At 48.1% G+C, this 18,182-nt stretch overlaps 5 protein-coding genes across 5 annotated transcripts; 2 read left to right on the forward strand and 3 right to left on the reverse strand.

Moving 5' to 3' along the window:
• Positions 1–319: 319 nt before the first annotated feature.
• On the reverse strand, positions 320–5,972 carry F5147DRAFT_742670 (P-loop containing nucleoside triphosphate hydrolase protein; the record flags this gene model as incomplete). Its single annotated transcript, XM_041439555.1, has 24 exons — positions 320–544; positions 596–885; positions 941–1,018; positions 1,057–1,135; positions 1,193–1,551; positions 1,599–1,635; positions 1,686–2,330; positions 2,378–2,843; positions 2,892–2,911; positions 2,969–3,051; positions 3,105–3,220; positions 3,292–3,370; positions 3,423–3,704; positions 3,754–3,917; positions 3,967–4,063; positions 4,114–4,207; positions 4,253–4,340; positions 4,386–4,481; positions 4,536–4,827; positions 4,890–4,984; positions 5,034–5,221; positions 5,273–5,515; positions 5,574–5,912; positions 5,958–5,972. The coding sequence occupies 24 exons, from the start codon at positions 5,970–5,972 to the stop codon at positions 320–322; spliced, it is 4,470 nt and encodes a 1,489-aa protein (XP_041298480.1).
• A 240-nt stretch (positions 5,973–6,212) lies between these two features.
• F5147DRAFT_253712 (uncharacterized protein) lies at positions 6,213–7,189 on the forward strand. The gene has a single exon (XM_041428851.1). The coding sequence runs from the start codon at positions 6,246–6,248 to the stop codon at positions 7,146–7,148; it is 903 nt and encodes a 300-aa protein (XP_041298481.1). The 5' UTR covers positions 6,213–6,245; the 3' UTR covers positions 7,149–7,189.
• Positions 7,190–7,221: 32 nt separating this feature from the next.
• F5147DRAFT_253751 (uncharacterized protein) lies at positions 7,222–7,674 on the reverse strand. Its single transcript, XM_041428852.1, has 2 exons — positions 7,521–7,674; positions 7,222–7,464 (listed from the first exon to the last, which is right to left on the reverse strand). Exons 1-2 carry the CDS (start codon positions 7,588–7,590, stop codon positions 7,295–7,297), a joined length of 240 nt encoding a protein of 79 aa, XP_041298482.1. The 5' UTR covers positions 7,591–7,674; the 3' UTR covers positions 7,222–7,294.
• Positions 7,675–7,730: 56 nt separating this feature from the next.
• F5147DRAFT_742671 (riboflavin synthase) lies at positions 7,731–10,824 on the forward strand (the record flags this gene model as incomplete). The annotated part of the gene is made up of 10 exons (XM_041439556.1): positions 7,731–7,745; positions 7,797–8,013; positions 8,052–8,140; positions 8,197–8,547; positions 8,640–8,652; positions 8,849–8,887; positions 9,058–9,622; positions 9,704–9,973; positions 9,998–10,202; positions 10,252–10,824. 10 exons carry the CDS (start codon positions 7,731–7,733, stop codon positions 10,822–10,824), a joined length of 2,337 nt encoding a protein of 778 aa, XP_041298483.1.
• Positions 10,825–11,049: 225 nt separating this feature from the next.
• Positions 11,050–18,040, reverse strand: F5147DRAFT_742672 (P-loop containing nucleoside triphosphate hydrolase protein; the record flags this gene model as incomplete). The annotated part of the gene is made up of 21 exons (XM_041439557.1): positions 11,050–11,085; positions 11,141–11,962; positions 12,009–12,222; positions 12,272–12,393; positions 12,440–12,559; positions 12,621–12,709; positions 12,761–13,067; positions 13,121–13,483; positions 13,539–14,042; positions 14,093–14,119; positions 14,170–14,562; positions 14,609–14,712; positions 14,761–14,923; positions 14,980–15,302; positions 15,360–15,528; positions 15,584–15,649; positions 16,172–17,487; positions 17,518–17,521; positions 17,543–17,748; positions 17,782–17,923; positions 17,948–18,040. The coding sequence occupies 21 exons, from the start codon at positions 18,038–18,040 to the stop codon at positions 11,050–11,052; spliced, it is 5,583 nt and encodes a 1,860-aa protein (XP_041298484.1).
• Positions 18,041–18,182: the final 142 nt, after the last annotated feature.

The following is an 18,182-nucleotide window of genomic DNA, read 5'->3' on the forward strand; positions in this document are numbered from 1 at the left end:
ACAGAAAGTCGGCGGAGTTTCTAGTTTCTTCTCTCACGCCGACCCTCACGAGAACAATGACCACAAGGTGAGCCTGGTACCATTCTCTTAAATTATGATGAACATTCTGGTTCCCTATTATACGAATGCTCTTTTTCGAAGAGACATGAGATCAATACCGGGTTTTCCTGAGCGTTCCAGCCGTGATTTGGATTAACTCGAATCGACTCAAATCCTATCTTTTGCTCAGGTTAATCACGCTGTCGTCCCAAACAAGATTCCCGTAACCCGGAAGAAATTCATATGCAATCGATGAATATACTAGTGATAGTGTACGGTCCTAACGTTCCATCGAAGCAAACAATTGTGGCCAATCTGCACTCTTTCGACACATCTCTCGGAAAGCCCCTCCAACCTTCGCCAAAAGTACTTTTGGCTCATCAAACTCAACGATCTCCCCAGCATCTAACACTAAAATGCGATCATAATCGATGATCGTCTTGAGGCGATGCGCGATAGTAATAATAAGCGCACCGGAAAGTTCTTCACGAATTGTCGTTTGGATCTATAGGCACACATTAGTGAGACACAGGACTGGAGTAACATGTCAACTAACCTGGTCATCCAAACGCGAATCTATCTGAGACGTTGCTTCATCCATAATGATGATATTGGTTTTTCGCAGAACTGCCCGAGCGAGTGCAACCAGTTGCCTTTCTCCTGCGCTGAGCGAGCCACCTTGGCTTATCGGCATCTCAAGTGTGAAGCCACCTTTTTCAATCGCCCGACTGAGCAACCTTGTTAAATGACATCGCTCGAGCACATCCCAGCACTCCTGGTCGGTATGCTCCTCGAATGGGTCCAAGTTGCTTCTGAGTGTACCAGAAAACAACTGAAACGTCCTGACTAACAATGGTCTGGGGACAAATCAGCAATTTCCTCAAGGGACTAAATAATCGACCCACTATCCTTGACCGAAGATCTTCTAAACCAATTGTTGAGATATCTATTCCGTCAATGCTACAAAAGTGGTCAGACGCTAGGAACAAGGAGCAAGACATCGACAATAACATACACTTATTCTTCCAGCGCTAGCCTCTATCATACGCAGCAAGGACAAAGCCAAGCTTGATTTCCCGGAGCCCGTCCGTCCGACCTGTCGATAATAATGATCAATTGTGAATGCTAGATGTTCCAAGGATATGCGACAAACCACCCCAATTTTTTCAGACGGTTGAACAACAAATGATATATTTTTGAGCACGTCCGGTAGGTCAGGGCTGTACCTGACAACAAGGTTCTCGACAACCAACTGACCGTCGCTTGATGGCCAGTATGCTGGAGGTCTGCTCTTCTCGATAATAGCAGGTGCCTCCTGTGGTACACCAAGATACTCAACCACACGTTCGACCGCATTAAAGTCAAGCTCCAGCTGGGCAAGAACTCGCACTAGTTGGCGAGATGCCTCAGCAAAGATTCCAGCTTGCACGATGACAATTGCAGAAGACCCATTGGAAACTCCTTGCGAAAGAGCGAAGAGAGTCGTGAGATACACCACAACTGAGCCGAGACCTGCAAGGCGTTTGAGTCAAACATGATGAAAGATACAAGCCACATACAGTCATATCTCCAGCGGAGCCAGCCGTTGACAAGCCACTGGCGAAGGGGTTAGTGCGAAACATTGCAGGGTGAGAAGTGCATCTTACGTATACGTGGTCGTACGATTGAAATTTATCTACTTTTTCATAGAATTTATCTTGGTATCTTGACTCCATTGCAAATGCACGAACGTGTGACAAGCCACGTAGAAGCTCATCGAAACCGGCGAATGCAGGCGACAAGGCGACGCTCTCAAGGCGACGTAGGTCTCGTTGAGCTTGTACAAATCGAGGAGCAATGCGGATATATAACCATGCTATCACCAACGCTAAAGGCGCGAACGCGGGTATAACCACAATTATGACAGTGAAGGAAGCCAAAAAATTAAGGACGCCGGATAATGCGGCGCGAGCAGAAGTTTGCAGAGCTCCGTCAATAGTGTTGATGTCTGTCGTAAAACGGTTAAGAATCCTCCCGATGGGTGTGGTATCAAAGAACCGGGCCGGTGCTCTCGTAAGCCTTTGGAGTAGTCTGAGGAACAGGGAGCGGGAGGCCTGGAGACTTGCGTAATAGCCCAACGAGATGTAAGCCAGTACTGAAAATGCCCCTGCGATAGAGATATAGAGGTAAATCAAAAGCCATGGCTTGACATTGACATCAGGAGGGGGTAAGTCATCCCAAGGATATTTGACATTTGGAAGGAAAACCGAAGCGGAGACGTCGTAAGATTCACCCCATTTGGCCAAGAACACCTTGAAAAAATTGGCAACATGTTTGGAGTCAAGACCTGCAACCGCACCTGATTCCCGATGTTAATCATGCGGATCATGAGCATCAAGACAAGAGTCAATGCCCAGGACATTAAACCTGCTGCCTTGATATAAACCCAATACGTTCTGAAAGGCACCCGGCCTTCCGCTCGAACTTCCGCTTCCACTAGTTTTTTAGCAGTTTGAGACGGCCGCTGCATTGGAAGAACATCTTTGGACATGTTGTCATCTGGGGTTTGAATTCCCGAAGTAGCGACTTCTGTTTCTTCATCGTCAACTTCGTTAAGAGCATCAAACTCTCCGATATCCTGGAACTCCTCTTTATCGCCAGCACGGGCAATGCTGCCGCGAGACAGCTCAACCACGTAAGATGCAATCGGTAAACATAAACTGATATGGTGGGTTACTAGGATAATTGTCCGATCGCGAGCCAGTTCCCCAGACAAACAGTGCTGCACGATGTGTTGTGCAGTATGCATATCGACCGCGGCAAGTCTGAAGAACATTCAGAAAAAATAGTGACCTTGACCAGAAAATGCCTACGGATCATCAAGAAGGATGCACTATCCAGTAATGAGGTCGGTTAAGATAATGGAACAATAGATTGGCAGAAAGCTCACATTAGCTTCCGAGTACATAGCGCGTGCCAAGGCAACACGAGCTCTCTGTCCACCAGATAGCGTGATGCCTTTCTCGCCGATTTCTGGGGTTCAAAGTAATGTCTTAGCAATGATGGATGGATAAGAGAACTCTTACCAGTCATGTCGCCAGCTTCGAATACAGCAAGATCACGTTCAAGAGCACATGCCTCGACGACTGCGTGGTATCGCGCCTCATCGAAGCCGAGCTTGGAGCCAAAAATGATGTTGTCCCTTATGGTTGCGTGTTCAAGCCCTGCATAACAATTTGAGTGAGCGACTAAGTTGGACTATGATGACATCACTTGCAAGGAGTTTGGGCGCAGTAAGCCACTTGATGCCTCCTCTTGTTTATGGATACATCACCGGACAAACAATGCATTTCTAGAATGAACACATCTAAGGGCCGACTTCTGGCCGCAAAGGATGCACTGACCGCCAAGTAACGCTGTAAGCATGGCACTTTTCCCAGCACCAGTCGCGCCACTGATAAGGCTCAGCTGGCCTTTCGGAAACTTGATGTTCAGAGGTCCAAGTTGGAAGTGAGTTTCAGTCATCGATTCTTTGTGAACTCCGTGCCATTCAAAGGTCGCATTATTAAAGCCGATGTCCGAGAAATCCGCTTCAGAGCCGGTATCCACTGTCGACAGAGATAAAGCCCATTCAGGAACCTCTTGCTCCGCAAGGAGCCCCTCAATACGCTGCATCGATACGTAAGCTATGAAAGATAAGAATTGCATATCCAGTTGTAGTGTCGCATGACAAACCGTGAAGCATTGCAAAGAATTGTCCAGGAAGAGCGGTCATCGGTTCCTGTAGCTGTGAGAACAGAGCGACTGCGGTAAATGCCTTGGATACCGTCAGCTGCTCTTGTTCGCCCAAAGTGTACCAAGAGAATGTCGCAAGGGCTGTCGCTGAAGGTATCCACGTCCTATAAGTTGTCGTGAGTACGCGCGAAGTCTGGACAACGAACAGCTTACCATATGAAAGAGATGATAGTGTCGACAACATTCTCTTTAACCCGCCAGTCGAGTTCCTCTTCTCGTGCCTGATGAGCAGTGCGAGACCACTGATTTTCTATGAAACGCTAGTCAAGTAGAATTATGTGTCAGCTTCTGCTCACCCACCCCAACCATAAAACTTCAAAAATCTGATATTCTGAAGTAGTTCGTTTACGACATTCATCCTTTTGTCCTTGGCCTTCCATGATGCTCGGGTAATCTGTGTCACATTAGCCAGGAGAATAAAACGATCGAGAATCCAAACCTTGATGTTGTATGTCGCCAATGGGTAGTTCAGAATATAGGCAAAAAGAATCACAGCGACGCCTGACATTGCACTCCATCCCAATATCCTAAGGTATTACTTAGCTTGATATCTCAGAGGAACTGTGACATACTTGTAGAGGAAGACTAGCGCTATCACGAGCCGTAGAGGAGACGAGAAGATTGCGGCAAAATCCCAAAATCGTTGAGCGACAGCATACGCATCGCCTCTTTAGGGTGGATTGAGTTATTCACAGGAGACTATAACCCTGAGGAAAACGCACTGCATGAGATTCACGATTTTTCCAAGGTCAGCACTTCCTTCTTCGTCGCTAGAAGTTTTTCCGCTGATATCCCTGCGGCGCAGTGCTTTATAGTGCAAAGCACAGAAGAGTTGGCCGCGAGTTCGTTCGTAACATCTGCGAGTATGCCAATTTTTGAAGAGATCGACTTGCGCAAAAGACAGATGTGCTACAAATGTAAGGAAGGCCCAGTATTTGGCATTCGCTACCGACTCGGGAGTAGGATTATCTAACGACGATAGAATCATCCGGAGTGCGTAAGCCGGCACGAACCCTGCGGATAAATATGACATTACTCTACCCGGACCGGTCTATATCTGAGCATAATACACGCACCGACAACGGCGCCCCACATTTCCAATGCAAGGTCCAAGATTAGATCGAGGGAGTTAGATACCAACAAAAAGCGCAGTAGAGAATGCGTCGGATAGCTAGCTGCGTATAAGAGACTGACCTAAGTAGAAGACAGTGTTTGCCTACCGTGAACGGTAACGGAGGCATTTGTTGAACAAGTTCTTGTGTCGGAAAAACGGCGACAAGGACCAGACATCGGCATCATTCAATGTTCGCTTCCACGCCAGGTCCAATATGGGTTCTACAAATGATACGGTACACCATGACCAAAGGTTTGCGTCATCTTCGGGAGAGGAAAGATTGGATGACGGAATCTAGTCCGCAGGGTCAGTATATGGGTGGGGGACATAGTTGAACGAACAAACGTTGGTTGAGCTGGCAACGTTGAGCGCGGGTCGCACAGCCTGCAGTGGCAAAAGGCCAGCCATGTAGATGAAGGTTGCTGAAGATATTGTCCGAATTAGAATGGCGATCATGGGACCGGCAGCATAATCCGGCAATGAAAAGTAGTAAATGCAGGCAGCAGCAATTTGCGAAACTGCAAGTAGAATAAGCATATACGGAGGGGTAGACGGTGCTCTCAACAGGAGTCTTAGGGTTGCATAAAACTGCCACGACAAATCACAACGTGAATTTGACGTGTAATAAAATATTGAACAATCCTACCCATGCAATTGATGCCACTAAGGCGTTGGTCCAGGGTTCCTGCAAGACGATGATATACCCAAAATACGCAAGCCAGCTAAACGAGGAAACGAGTGCGATAGAAACAAGCGCTCGAATTATCCAAATCTGTTGGGGAAAGTCATCGTCGAAGGGACCCTCGACATCGTCTAAAGTGATAAAGTTACGAAAAGGTGCGCTCAGCGCATTCCAAGTAACTTGGATAATTTTTGGAAGCTGCCTGCGCGCTAGGAAGTCGATAAGGATTGCTAGGATAGTGATAACAGCGGGACACCAGGTTCCAAACGGAACGTTATGAAGTTGCCCGCTGAACCAGGGTTCCTGTAGAGGGATCAGCACAGTTGAGGGAGGATAATAAATACCTACCTGAGCAGAGTGCATAATTCTTAACCACGAAGCAAAGGTCAAACGCCTTAAAAGTCGCGGATTCAGAAGAAGTTGCCGCCGATCGTGTAAGGAATTCAAGCTTTAGAAGATGAACAATTACGTTATTTCTCACGGAAGCTGAAACAGGTTTGCATCACTCCTAGTAGATACATTTTAATATTATAATTTGTTATTGTAAAACTGATTTCTTAGCCACGTGACCGAGGACGCGAACATACGTTTTACATAAACCTTGTCCTGTAGTCACTCTAGCAGTCTATAATCTCCATGAGGTACCAGCACCCTCTTTTACTTCTAATCCAGATCTATGGAGCAATCGCGATTGCACTGCCAGAGATAACAACTGCGGATTATGGCTCAAGCGTGCATTCCGGAAGAGACTTACTCGGTATGCTCGCAGGCACTGCTGGCAGTGGTACAGACTCGCCTGCAACATCAGACACGTTCCATCTTAGCTCACCTTCATCTCCTATACATCCTGCTTTGAAAGATCTAGGAGGCTTGTTCACAGATCCGGTACTCCCCACGGCATCCTCATTGGGAAAGGTTGACCTAGCGACTCCCACAAACCTCGGTGTTACGTCGTCCGCAGGCTCTCTAAACCCATCTCCGGGACAGATAACATCTACATCCACCACAAGGCCGGCGAGTTATCCAAATCCCTCATCAGCCGCCATGTCCGAAAACGCGTCCGCTGACAACAAGACCTGGAAAATCATTGGGATCGTCTTCATCGCAATCTTGATCATAGCAATAGCGATTACATCCAGCATATGCTTCGATCGATGGTGGAAGATTACACAGGAGATCTTGTGCTGCAAGGGTCGAAGGGACAGTGGCATCGAACAGTTCGTCCCTGACTGGGAGAAGCAGACCTGGGAAGTCAAACTAGGATCAGAAGACCGTGATTATAGACAGCGAGCATCGTTTATGTCTTTTCGGTCTGATACGGGCCCACATCATGTGAAGGAGAGAGATATCCATACGATGAGAAACTCCGCGGACCACACTATCCCTACCCTGCCAGTCGCGGTGCCACCTCCGTTACTCAGAGTCGTCTCTCCATCAGACACTCGAGAGCTTCCTTGGGATGCCGATAATCTCCATAAGTGCGCTCTCCACCGTCAGCTTTCCGCACGCAGCGGTCGCCACGGACTCGGAGACACATAGAGCGTGGAATTTGCCTGTAGCTCCCTCATACCACACCCTGCCCTAATACTACCCCAGTTTCTTTCCCAACAAGCAATTAATTTCAATTCGCGCCACGATTAGCGACTATCACATTCAATATCCACCCAATCGTTTTGTATGACTGTTCATGCTGTACCTGCCGCGTTCCGGGACGGTGGGGACGCGACATGGGTAGGCGGGGTCCTTGGCGACGCCACTGGGTACTTCTTTTCCAAATAGTCGGACACATAAATTCCTACTGCGCCCACCGAGCACACAGCCATTGAGATGTATAGTCGAGTTCGGGCCGGAAGAGCTTGAGAGAGTTGTCTGAGCAGACCTACGTAGGATTAAGGAAATTAGTCTACACACCTTTGTATGATTGCCACAGTGATCTAGCAACCACTGGCTCAGCAGATGGCGGTGATCGTTTGGAAGTCATCACAATATGATTGTCTGGAGAGACAGCGACTCTAGACAAAAGCGAAAAAAAAGTTTGCCTACAAACTTTTGAATACGAGGAATTGGACGAGTTTGGTAATCGTCAGCCTTCTTAGGTCAGAACTATATTATCACTCAGGCATGTTTACTGGTCTGGCAAGTACTACAATTCTATGCAGCTACTCGTTCCCTGTAACTTGACTTCAGATTGAACACCTTGGAACAGTGTCTGCTATCCACCGGGATGATGGCGGTTGTGCTTTAACCATATCGCAGTCAGCACCTATCTTAGTGGACTGTCATATCGGTGACTCCATAGCCGTCAATGGTGCCTGTTTGACAGTTGTCGAATTCGATGTCGAGCATGATGGGGGTTATTTCAAGATATGGCTAGCCAACGAGACCCTCAGCAGGACTGATCTGGGTGAGTGACCAGCGGCAAACTAATGCAGTCGCTCATAGGTAATCGAGGCGATCGCAAGGTCGGTGATCAGGTGAACCTTGAGCGCGCTATGGGTGCCCATGTTCGATTCGGTGGTCACTTCGTGCAGGTGCGTTCCTTCTGACGATGTACAGATCATCATTAACGAGTCATTTCTCATATCAGGCTCATGTTGATATAACTGCAACTATTCTCAAGAGAACTCTTGATGGTGATTCGTTGCGTCTTTGGTTCCAACTTCCCGAATCAACCGCAGAAAGACCTTCTCTTCTTCCTTATATCATCCCCAAGGGTTATGTCACCATAGACGGTGCTTCCCTAACCGTTACTTCTGTCGATGATGCCGAAAGGACCTTCGGTGTTATGCTTATCCAACATACGCAGCAGAAGATCACCTTGGCAAAAAAGGCCAATGGCGAGAGAGTAAACATCGAGGTTGACATGGTGGGCAAGTATGTTGAAAAGAGCGTATTGGCTGCTCTGGAGGGTGGTGGTGGAGAAGCCATGCGGACCTTCGTCCAGAGAATTGTGGAGGAAACGCTCGTCAACAAGGGAATTCTACCTTTTGCTTCAGTCTCCAATGACAGTGGTAATATGTAGGTACTTAGACGAGGCTAGTATGTGCGTTATCTTTTGACTTTGAATGACCGCCAGTGTGGAAGCCAATTACCTTTTGATGCTCGGCTATAGCAAATACATCCGACAGTCAATGTCCGATAGACTATACTAGTGACTAACTATTTTGTGGATACCGGTCCAAGTGCTACTTAGTGGTTCATTCTTTCAAGTACAGTAACCATCATCTGCAAACTTCCAGCACGCGCGGTAAATCCTAAAAGGCCTGACAATCTACCAGGTTTATTTTCATCGCGCGTTTCATGAAGGAACCACCGTTTAATAGAAAAGTGAGCGTTGCACTCATATGCCGCGACAGTCCATGAAACTTACACAGTGAACAGATCACCGCGAAGCTCGACTATAACGGCGGTCATGCACCTCTTCGTTTTAATTCACCATCTAGACCAGCATCACCAACAAAGCAACCGGTGCAGTCATCTCTCTCACCGCCAGGCTTCCGTCCGACAGTCAAAGTCAGCTCAAATGCGACCAGCGCCCGGAGACTGTCAAGTTCGGTTTCATTGAATAACATCAACAAAGTAACACACTCTCGACCTGGGTCACCTTCGAAACCAGTCCGAAGTCCCGGTCCTCCCATAGTCACGAATCCCGTTAAAGCTCGCGTTACGGCGCGGCCTGCATCCAAGTCGACTACCACATCTCCCGTGTCCAGTACATCTCTAGAGTCGCGTCAGCGATCATCCACAACCGTTGTGTCAAAGCTACGACCTCCGCCCCGGCAAGACCGACCACGTAGCGATAGCGTTGCCCCACATCATGCACAGTCCACCTCAGCATTACGGGGAAATTCACCATCGCCCCGAACTCTACTATCTTCCGAACCTCCACTCGTACGCGTTGACCCAGACCGTGTATCGCCATCGGCTCCCATCAAGATTAAATCCAAGGTTTCTGGGTTAGCCAAATCTTACCATAGTACCGAAACAGATCCCGCTCGCTCGTTATCCCCACCGTGGGTTACCACCAGGCCTACTCATACAAGACCACCCATACCTTTACTTTCTTCAAGCCTCTCATTAAACGCGCCTCCAAGTCCTCCTAATTCGACTACGGTGCCAAATTTCTATCCCATAACGACCGCAGCTCCTGCTGCCAATCCCCATAGATATCCCTCGCCGCGACGCGGCCCCTCTCCTACACTCTATCCATATCAAACATTCACTCCACCTGAAAAATCTTCGAAAGCAGCCAGGCAGGTCCTGAAAGCTAAGGTCGACCCTGCTTCCATTCCTCTTCCTCCACATTCACCACCAATATCCGCATTATCTTTATCTTCAAAGTCGTCTATATCTAGAAGCTCATTGTCTATGGATCCCTCTCATGCAAGCGCGTCAACGCTCAACTCTCACATGAACAAGCGTTCGGATACTGAATCTGTTCGAGCCAATAATGGCCATTTCATTCAGAGCGACCATGATGACACAATTTCGCCTACAACCAGTGCTCGACAATCTAGCCAAGGTCGGGACAGCGACCTTAACTCTGAAAACTCAGAGCACAAGGCGAGGGCTGCAGCCAAGTCTGATCGAAAGGTCATACCCACTCCCCGTGTCATTAGTACTGAGCTAACTTGTACTTCAGATTGCCGACTTGGAAATAACGAATAAATCTCTGCTTCTTATCAACACATCACTTGAAACTACGAAGAACCGTCAAGCCAAAGAAATTCGAGACCTCAAACGGAAACTTCGTGAATCTCGACTTATTCTTCCCCCTAGAGCATTCAGGGCCGTCGAGTCCCTTGCCCATGAAGAAGAAGAGGAAGAAGAAGAAGGGGATGATGATGATAGTGAGGAGGGTGAGGACGGGCCTGACGAGGCTTACGCAAGGGTGAAGGATATGCTAGAGGGTCTCTTAGAATCAGGCAGGAAAGCCTTGGAAAAGACTCCCGACGATTTCCGGCAGCACCTCTCTGCCAAAGTCCTGAATGCCGATGAAGTACGCTCATGGAGAGATTCAGGGCAGGAATTTGACACTGTCCTTGATGACCACGGCAGAGGAGACAATGCGGAGATCCAGGTTACAGTCCACCTCTCTCCCTCACACGTTGCTGTGCCTGACATTGATGCTGATGACCTCTCGGAGGACGAGATCGAACGGCTAACCTTGGAACTAGATACGCCACCGCCTCCAATCAGGATTGATCATTTATAAGTTTATGGTGTCACGTTTATAACGCTCTACGTCCTGCTATGCTTCATTATGTAGACCTCGGAAATCATCTCTTGATACCCCACAAGCATTTCACTAACATCTCGCGTCCCTATCGCATTATCCAATATATTCCATCAAATCCTGGATTCCACGTTTCTAATTCCACGTTTCTAGTAAAAAGTCCTTGAAATGGTACTATTGTACGAAGTCAAATAATTCATTAGATCACTCATCGGCTATCTTCTGTGCACGCTTCGCGAGCTGGATGGTTATATACATTAGGTGTATTATCCTCAGGGCAGCTAATAGCACTTACCGCAGCAGCCAAGTCCATCTGACCAGCAGGTGCACTAGGTTTAGAGACCTTCGGTGGCGCAACGCCGGCACCTGGTCGCGGGGCTGTGGGTATAGGTGGTTTAGGAGATGGCTTGCCGCCGCTTGGCTTCGATGCGACAGGTGGTGGTACAGGTTTAGGTTTGGGGGCAACTGGAGGGGGTTTTACTCCTAATGAACTCGAAGGGCGGGAGCTTGCAGGCGTACTGCTCGATGACCCATTAGCTGACACAACTGCAGACTTCTTCCAGGGCACTGCGGAGCCATTTGATGGCGCAAGGCCAGGGAAAACAGCCACGGGCTTAGCCGACGCATCCGCTGCCAATGACTTCACAGACACGATCGAAACAGTTGGTTTTGAAGCTGAGGAAGCAGGGATAGGAGCGGCAGCGACTGCTAGCGGAGCTGAAGGTGGTGGTGGTGGTCGAGGTGGAGGGGAACGTGCGGCAGGCGCCGCTTTAGGTTTTGGCGGTATAAGTTCCAGGTAATTGTTTGGGGCCCAGCCCTCTTGCCCGTCCTTCCTTACAAGCCACCACCCATTCTCGTCCTTCTCTACCAGTTCCACGGTATCATCCTTCTTCAAAGATATCTCGCCTTCTTGACCCTCGAAAGCGAACTTTGCCTTGTATAACTCTGCCTCGGGCTCTTTGTGCGGCGGCGGCGGCGGTGGCGGCGGAACTGAAATAGGAGTAGAAGGCGCGGGGGCTGACTTAGGCGCCACCGGTGTTGGCCTGACGGCAGCAAATTGTGCAGATTTCCCTGGTAGTGGTTGGGCGGCTGGCTTCGGCCTGGAAGTCTTTCCCTTCTGGAATCGATCGTGAGAAGACAGAAATCACAATCACAAAACTCACATCTGAGGGGCCGCCAGCGCGAAGGAGCTTTCCTTGAGTGATGGGTCTAACAATACCAGGTTTTCTTCTTGCAGCAGGTCGAGAGGTACTCGATGAAGGTTCGCCAGACGGGACATGCACAGAGTGGCTCTTGTATACATCATCTTTTGCGATCGTCTCGTCTCTGACAAATTGGATCTGTGCCTTCTTGTCCTTCTTTTTCGCATATTCGATCCTTCCTAGCAAGTGAGACAAAGGTAAAGCGAGATAAATCAAACACGCACGACGGGCCAATCAAGACGCTGATACTAGCTTGCGTGAGCGTAAGAAGATTCGCGGTCAACTCCGTCTTGAAATAGCAGTGAAGAATCGGATCACCCTCTTCAGAGGCATTACAATTCAATGCCTGATATAGGGTTAGCGATACTCCAAGGACGGATAGGAGGACCAACCAGCCAATCATCCCTTAAATTAGACATCGATATACTTTTGATAGTTACCAAGGGAATTTTGCGTTCAAGCGAGATACCATCCTTCTGAGAAGTTGCAGCGATGTACACAGCTTTTGCAGTCTACCATGAGTCCATGACGCATGTCAGATGAAGCAATGTAATGAGGTACATTGATGCATACCACTACAAGGAAACGAGGGCTAGGTTTGCTGGACTGAAGCCATTTGGACACTAATATTTGCACTCTTGAGCTGAATGTGGCCTGCTCCGCTGTGCGACATGTGAGACGACAAAACAGCATAAAAGAACTAGAGGGCTCACTACCAAGACCACAGGCGGAGCGAAGGTCAGATCCAACGATGTTCTGGCCATTGACATCAAGATAGTCGCCCAGAAAACGGCGATAGCTGAGGAGACTGTAACGTCTGCGTTCTTTTCTTCCTGCCAATACGCGATGACCGTAGTCGCGGACTTTGGCATATTCAAGGGCTTCTTTGTTGTTCTTCCAGAACCTCTGAATGCGTCTAGCGCACTCATTCTTATAGCGCCAATAGTTTCTCCAGGCTCGCTGGATACGTGCTGCCATGTTATGCCAGTAACGATCACGCATAGTCTCTAAGGCAAATAGCTGTATTGACGATGTCAATTGAATTTTTTTGTGCTGTCGCATGGCGTACTCACTGTTTCGGGATTCTTGATAAAAGCCTTTGTAACCCCCATCTGCCATTCATCTTTGGCTATCCCCGTATCTTTGAGAATTTTTTCACAACCAGATTTCGCATCTCCCTGCCATGTATATTCACCAGCGTATGACGTTGAAGGCGACAAAAGGTAGAAGCGTTCCACCATTTTTTCGAAGGTGTTCCTATACGCAAATCCCGCGCGACGTACACGAATATTTTCCTGTAATCCAAGGTATTTGATTTGATGCAAGATGGCCTTTGTGTCATATTCAGTCGGGCTACGGTTCTGGTTTGGTTTGATTGTTCGGATATAAGAAGGCTGAGCTTTCATCAAATTATCCACCAGAGCACCTGCCGACGCCTTTCCAGGATATGAATGATCTGTTCTGGACCGATAAAAGAGTAATGTGAAATACCTTGATCCTATCACCAGCAGTCGGCGGTCTCTTCTTGCTTGAGGGATCGGGTCTGTCGGAGAACAATGTCTGAAGGAACTGGTTGCCGCTGCTACCAACCAAATCGAAAAGATCCTTCACTAGTGCGTCCTTGTTCTTGTCTGTCATGCCCGCGATGTTGTACATGACATCTCCGGCGTAGTGACGAACCAGAAACTGAGATCCCCGGGCTTCGAAGTGGGCATTGGAAGATAGCATGGCCGTACGCTGGACGAAACTGTTATCTGCCGCAGCTGGATCGGCATGCGCTGTTGCGCAAGCGTCGTTTAAAGCAGCGAATATTCCAGGGGGTTTGCGCTCTTCAATGAGGTCACAGACAATCTTGTTGTTGAAGTATTTGATGGGATTCCACTTAATCTGCTCCCTGACATACTCCTCCTGTTCAGTCTTGAGTGTTAATTCGATAAAAATCTGCTGAAGTTTCTCGTTGACATAGTTTATGCATAATTGCTCGAAAGAATTATCCTGCAGAGTTCTGTAAATGAGGCTGTTTGGTGCGCACAATATGATTATACCTCGAAAATTTCGAAACCAAAGATATCCTGTCAATACCTCAATTGGTGGCCAAATCAATAGTAAAAGCGTCACCTACCAGGATACCAATGACTTGCGCCGAGGCACTTCGAGCCTTCATCGACACATTGATTCTCGAAACAATCCACTCGAAGAGATTATTGTAAATCGCTTTTGCAAGTGCGTCCCTTCCAGCGGTTGCTTGTGCAGGATTCAGGGGAACGTCGTAAACAGAACCTCGTCGTCCCCCTCGCTGAGTTTCAACGACTCTTGACGTCAGAACCTTCTGAACCATCGCCGAATCTACTTCTATGAGGTACGCAATAAAATCTGTTATTCCAGTGTCAGAGATGGCCGAATTTCCATCATCCATCTCCTCAAATCTGACGTTCCCCAACCATAAAATGGCTGCGAGCATCCGAAAAATTTCGTTCTGCTCCTGATTACTGAGGCCAATGACTCCCATGGCGTTCTGACCATGTTTAAGTAATGATGTAGAACAATAGACCAATACTCACCAGGGTATCCGCATAGTCGTTTGAGTCGTCGATGCCCTGAACCTCGAGGCAATTGCTTCTGCTGATATATTCGTATGCATCTGGACCCTGTAACCCGAATTGCTCTACAAACAGTTATGAGATATCAGTATGGACAGACAGGCAAGACGCACCTCGCTGCTCATCTGAAGCAGCCTTTGTGAACTGATAGAAGATGTGGAAATTGCGCTCGTTCTCTAACTGCCCTACCACTCGGCCTTTCTCAAGGAGATAATTCGTTATCTGGGCCCCGATCGGCTCGCCGTGGGTATTGAACATGATCTCCAGATATTTACCCTGTGAGGCCATGAAATCAAGATCAAGGTACACATGTACAACAATCATTCACTTACATGACGACTTGAATTATTATTGCGAAGAGTCTTTGCACAACCAAAACTCTCCAATAGAGGATTGGTGGCCAATACCATTTCTTTTATCTCCTGTATACTGCTATCCTCCCCTCCTGATACAGCCGCGATGTATTGCATGATGCGTTTGGCAGCCTCGGTCTTTCCAGCACCAGACTCGCCGGATATAATGACGCATTGGTTTTCGTGGTATGCATTCATGTTATAGTATGCGGATTCTGCGATGCTGAATACATGTGGGGGAACTTCGAGTCGATTCTTGCCCTTGTACTTCTGAAGGGTTTCATCTGTATAGATTCCTAGATCTGAAGAGTATTTTACCCCAACGTTAGATAGCACATTTTGAACACATAAGGCCTCACCTTTAAAAGGGTTCACGGATATTAATACGCCGCCGATGTAAGTGTAGATCTCTCCGGCAGTCCAACGCTTCTGAAGGTTGTTGTTGATGTTATTCTCATCAATAGTTGTCAGAAGCGTCATATCGGATACTCCGGCTTGTTTCTTTTTAAATCCCTCTTTCCAATCTGCCTGTTTGTACCAATATCGCGGCCGTTCATAGGTGTAACGATGTCTGAAAGCGCACCTTGGCAACTTTAGTCACCCCAGCTGACTTCGGAGCAGTCTTCTTGCCCGCCTTCTTAGATATAGCCTACATGCATATACTAATCAATCATTCAACATTTCAAGGCAACTTAAATCTTACCATGGCCGACCCGCTTGAATGAGAGAACGTAGTTAAGTTGCTGGGAGAAGTCCGCAGGCACAGCGGAGAACGGCAATGCCCGTGGCAGTACTATTAACCCGGTGGTCAACGTGAACTCCCGAATTGTAATTTGTAAAGAATAATCAGTCTCAAGTTGGTCTCAAGCTATTCTTACCACACTGTCAGCACTGCCTCAATAAAATACATTCTACCTGCTTATCATTTCACACTTATCACAAAGTACAGTACAAAAGTTTATTAGACAACGTAGCTGTTCGCTGGTCTTCTAAGCTCGATCAGGTGCTTCAAAACCTCAGCAGCAGGGGTAGTTACAGCAGTGTCAAATGATCCAAGTTCACCTTTCAGCAATCTAGTCATGACATTCACCAAACCAGCTTTCTCTACTTCCTCTGCGAACGATATACGAGGGAGAGCACACTGAGGATCGAGAATGTGATGAAGGCATACGACTCCACGATGTACAAGCCCTGGATTTCCGGCTGTTTGGTCGTCATCGGGGTCGTCGTCCTCCAGAGTTACAGATGGGTCGATAAGACGTGCAATAATTGAAAATGCTCGGTGACGATCCAACTGGAGTTCAAATACTGCCTGACAAGCAGTAGACACGCTGGTCACGGTTGCCAAAGCACCGGATGCAGCGAGTCTCGTTGGGAGATCATCCATGTCCGACATCGCAAGAAGTACTTGTAATTTGGACTTTGTTGCATGGACATCCGGAGAACCACCATACCTCAAAAATGCCTTCTCCGAACCCCCAATAAGATTACATATCAGCTCGGTGGCTGCCCGACGGATGAGTGTATGCTCCTCTAGCATGAGGAGCTCAACTTTGTTGAGAAGGTGCGGGGTGCTATAGATGCGATCGGCACACCCTGTGCTCTGTGAAGCAAGATTTGTTAAGGCCATTAAGGCTTCGAATTGTTGTAGGAGGTTTGAAGATGGATGGAGCAGCAGTTGTGACAGGGGCCGTATTGCATCAAGCATAGCGCCGTCATCGGGCCCGAAGACTTGAAGGGGAGAAGACGTGATGGTCAATTTCGCTAAAGCTTGGATCGCAGGGAGAAGAGAGGTATCAATCGGTGTAGATGTTGATGTAGAGGACTGTATAACACGAGAAAGACTCCGTGCACCTCCGCTCTGGAGGACCTTGCCTCTGTTATCTTTGTCCTCCACGATGCTCAGGTAGATTTTACCCAATGCAAGTCTGATGCCTTGGCTCTCTACACCAGAAGCCGCAGACAAAACATCAAGGGCGCCACTTGCAAGAACTTGACGGCATCTGGACCTAACCGCAACATCATCTTCCAATGCATTTAGCGGTTCCTCGGACATCGTCCTGTTGGATCCATTTCCAGCTTTAGCCATGCGTTTCAGCTTAGCTACCTGCGCGTCTTCCTGACTGAGGCGAGGACGGTAGGCACAGAGGTTGGATATGATAAGAAGGATGCCAAAGAGGAGGCTAGAATTACTGGTAGATGTTGGCGGTGGCTTACGTCTAGGGACAAGTGTAAAGAGCTGCTGCAAGAACTTAGGATCATTCGCCAGGGCATGTTTGACGTCTGGGTCAACACTGAGGTAGGCAAGGCCTTCAACGACGTCATTGAGGGAGGATAGAGAGTCCTTGTCACTGATGACCATTCCTTTCAGCAGATTGGCTAGCTCCATATCCTTGGAGGTAGATTGCGTTGCCTGAGACGCATCTGCGCCTTCTGTGGCATCCGTTGCCGTCCCTCGAGATAATTTTACGAGGGCAATGGCTGCTGCTGCGCGCAAGTTTTTATCGGCAGCCTGACGTGACTTGTTCCCAAGCCAGGTGACAATTTCCTCGGGTATCAGAGCCCGGCATGCCTTGTGTCCACTAGCCTGGCCGATCATACGAGCGACCTCTAAGGCAACTGAAGCTGATAATGAAAATAAATCAAGGGCATCTGTCACGTATTCGACCACGCCATCTTGCGCGAAAATACAGGAAGCGGACTGCCAGTCGACGTGGAATAATGCAGAGAAGAAAGAGAGTCCAATAACTATAGCATCCTGTTCCTGATGATTGGATATACGGGAGATGATGAGATGCTGGAAAACTTTCTCTAGTGTTTCCGTGGCAGAGTTTTTGGATCCAGACTCCTGAGGGTTTTGCGACCGCGTTCCTTGACAGAACGCAGAGAGCACGAGATACGCTTTCGAGCGCGATGGTTCTGGCTGAGAAGGCGCGAAAGCTTCTACGAGGTAAGAGAGTTCATCAGGAAGGAAGGCAGCAACATCCTGAGATTTTCTCATTAAGAAATCTAAGCTGATATCTCCATTCTGAGCGTTCATTGCGGTAAGTGATGAAGTAGTGTAGACTTTGAGCAAAATGTGTTGGAACTTGTCGGAGGTCACGGCAGTCAGTTTCCGAACACAGTGCCACAACGGATCATTTCTTTCGCAACACCACCATCCAAATTCGTCGGTGGACCAT

Source organism: Suillus discolor (genome assembly GCF_016758755.1).
Source record: "Suillus discolor strain FC423 chromosome Unknown F5147scaffold_4, whole genome shotgun sequence".
In the NCBI taxonomy this organism is placed as follows: Eukaryota; Fungi; Basidiomycota; class Agaricomycetes; order Boletales; family Suillaceae; genus Suillus; species Suillus discolor.

What these genes read in the sequence shown, in the direction of transcription:
- F5147DRAFT_253712 (XM_041428851.1), top strand. Translation starts at nt 6,246, where the DNA reads ATGAGGTACCAGCACCCTCTTTTACTTCTAATCCAGATCTATGGAGCA.
- F5147DRAFT_253751 (XM_041428852.1), bottom strand. Translation starts at nt 7,590, where the DNA reads ATGACTTCCAAACGATCACCGCCATCTGCTGAGCCAGTGGTTGCTAGA. An exon ending in ACTGTGGCAATCATACAAAG is followed by an intron (nt 7,465 to 7,520) that starts GTGTGTAGACTA and finishes AACTCTCTCAAG; the next exon opens with CTCTTCCGGCCCGAACTCGA.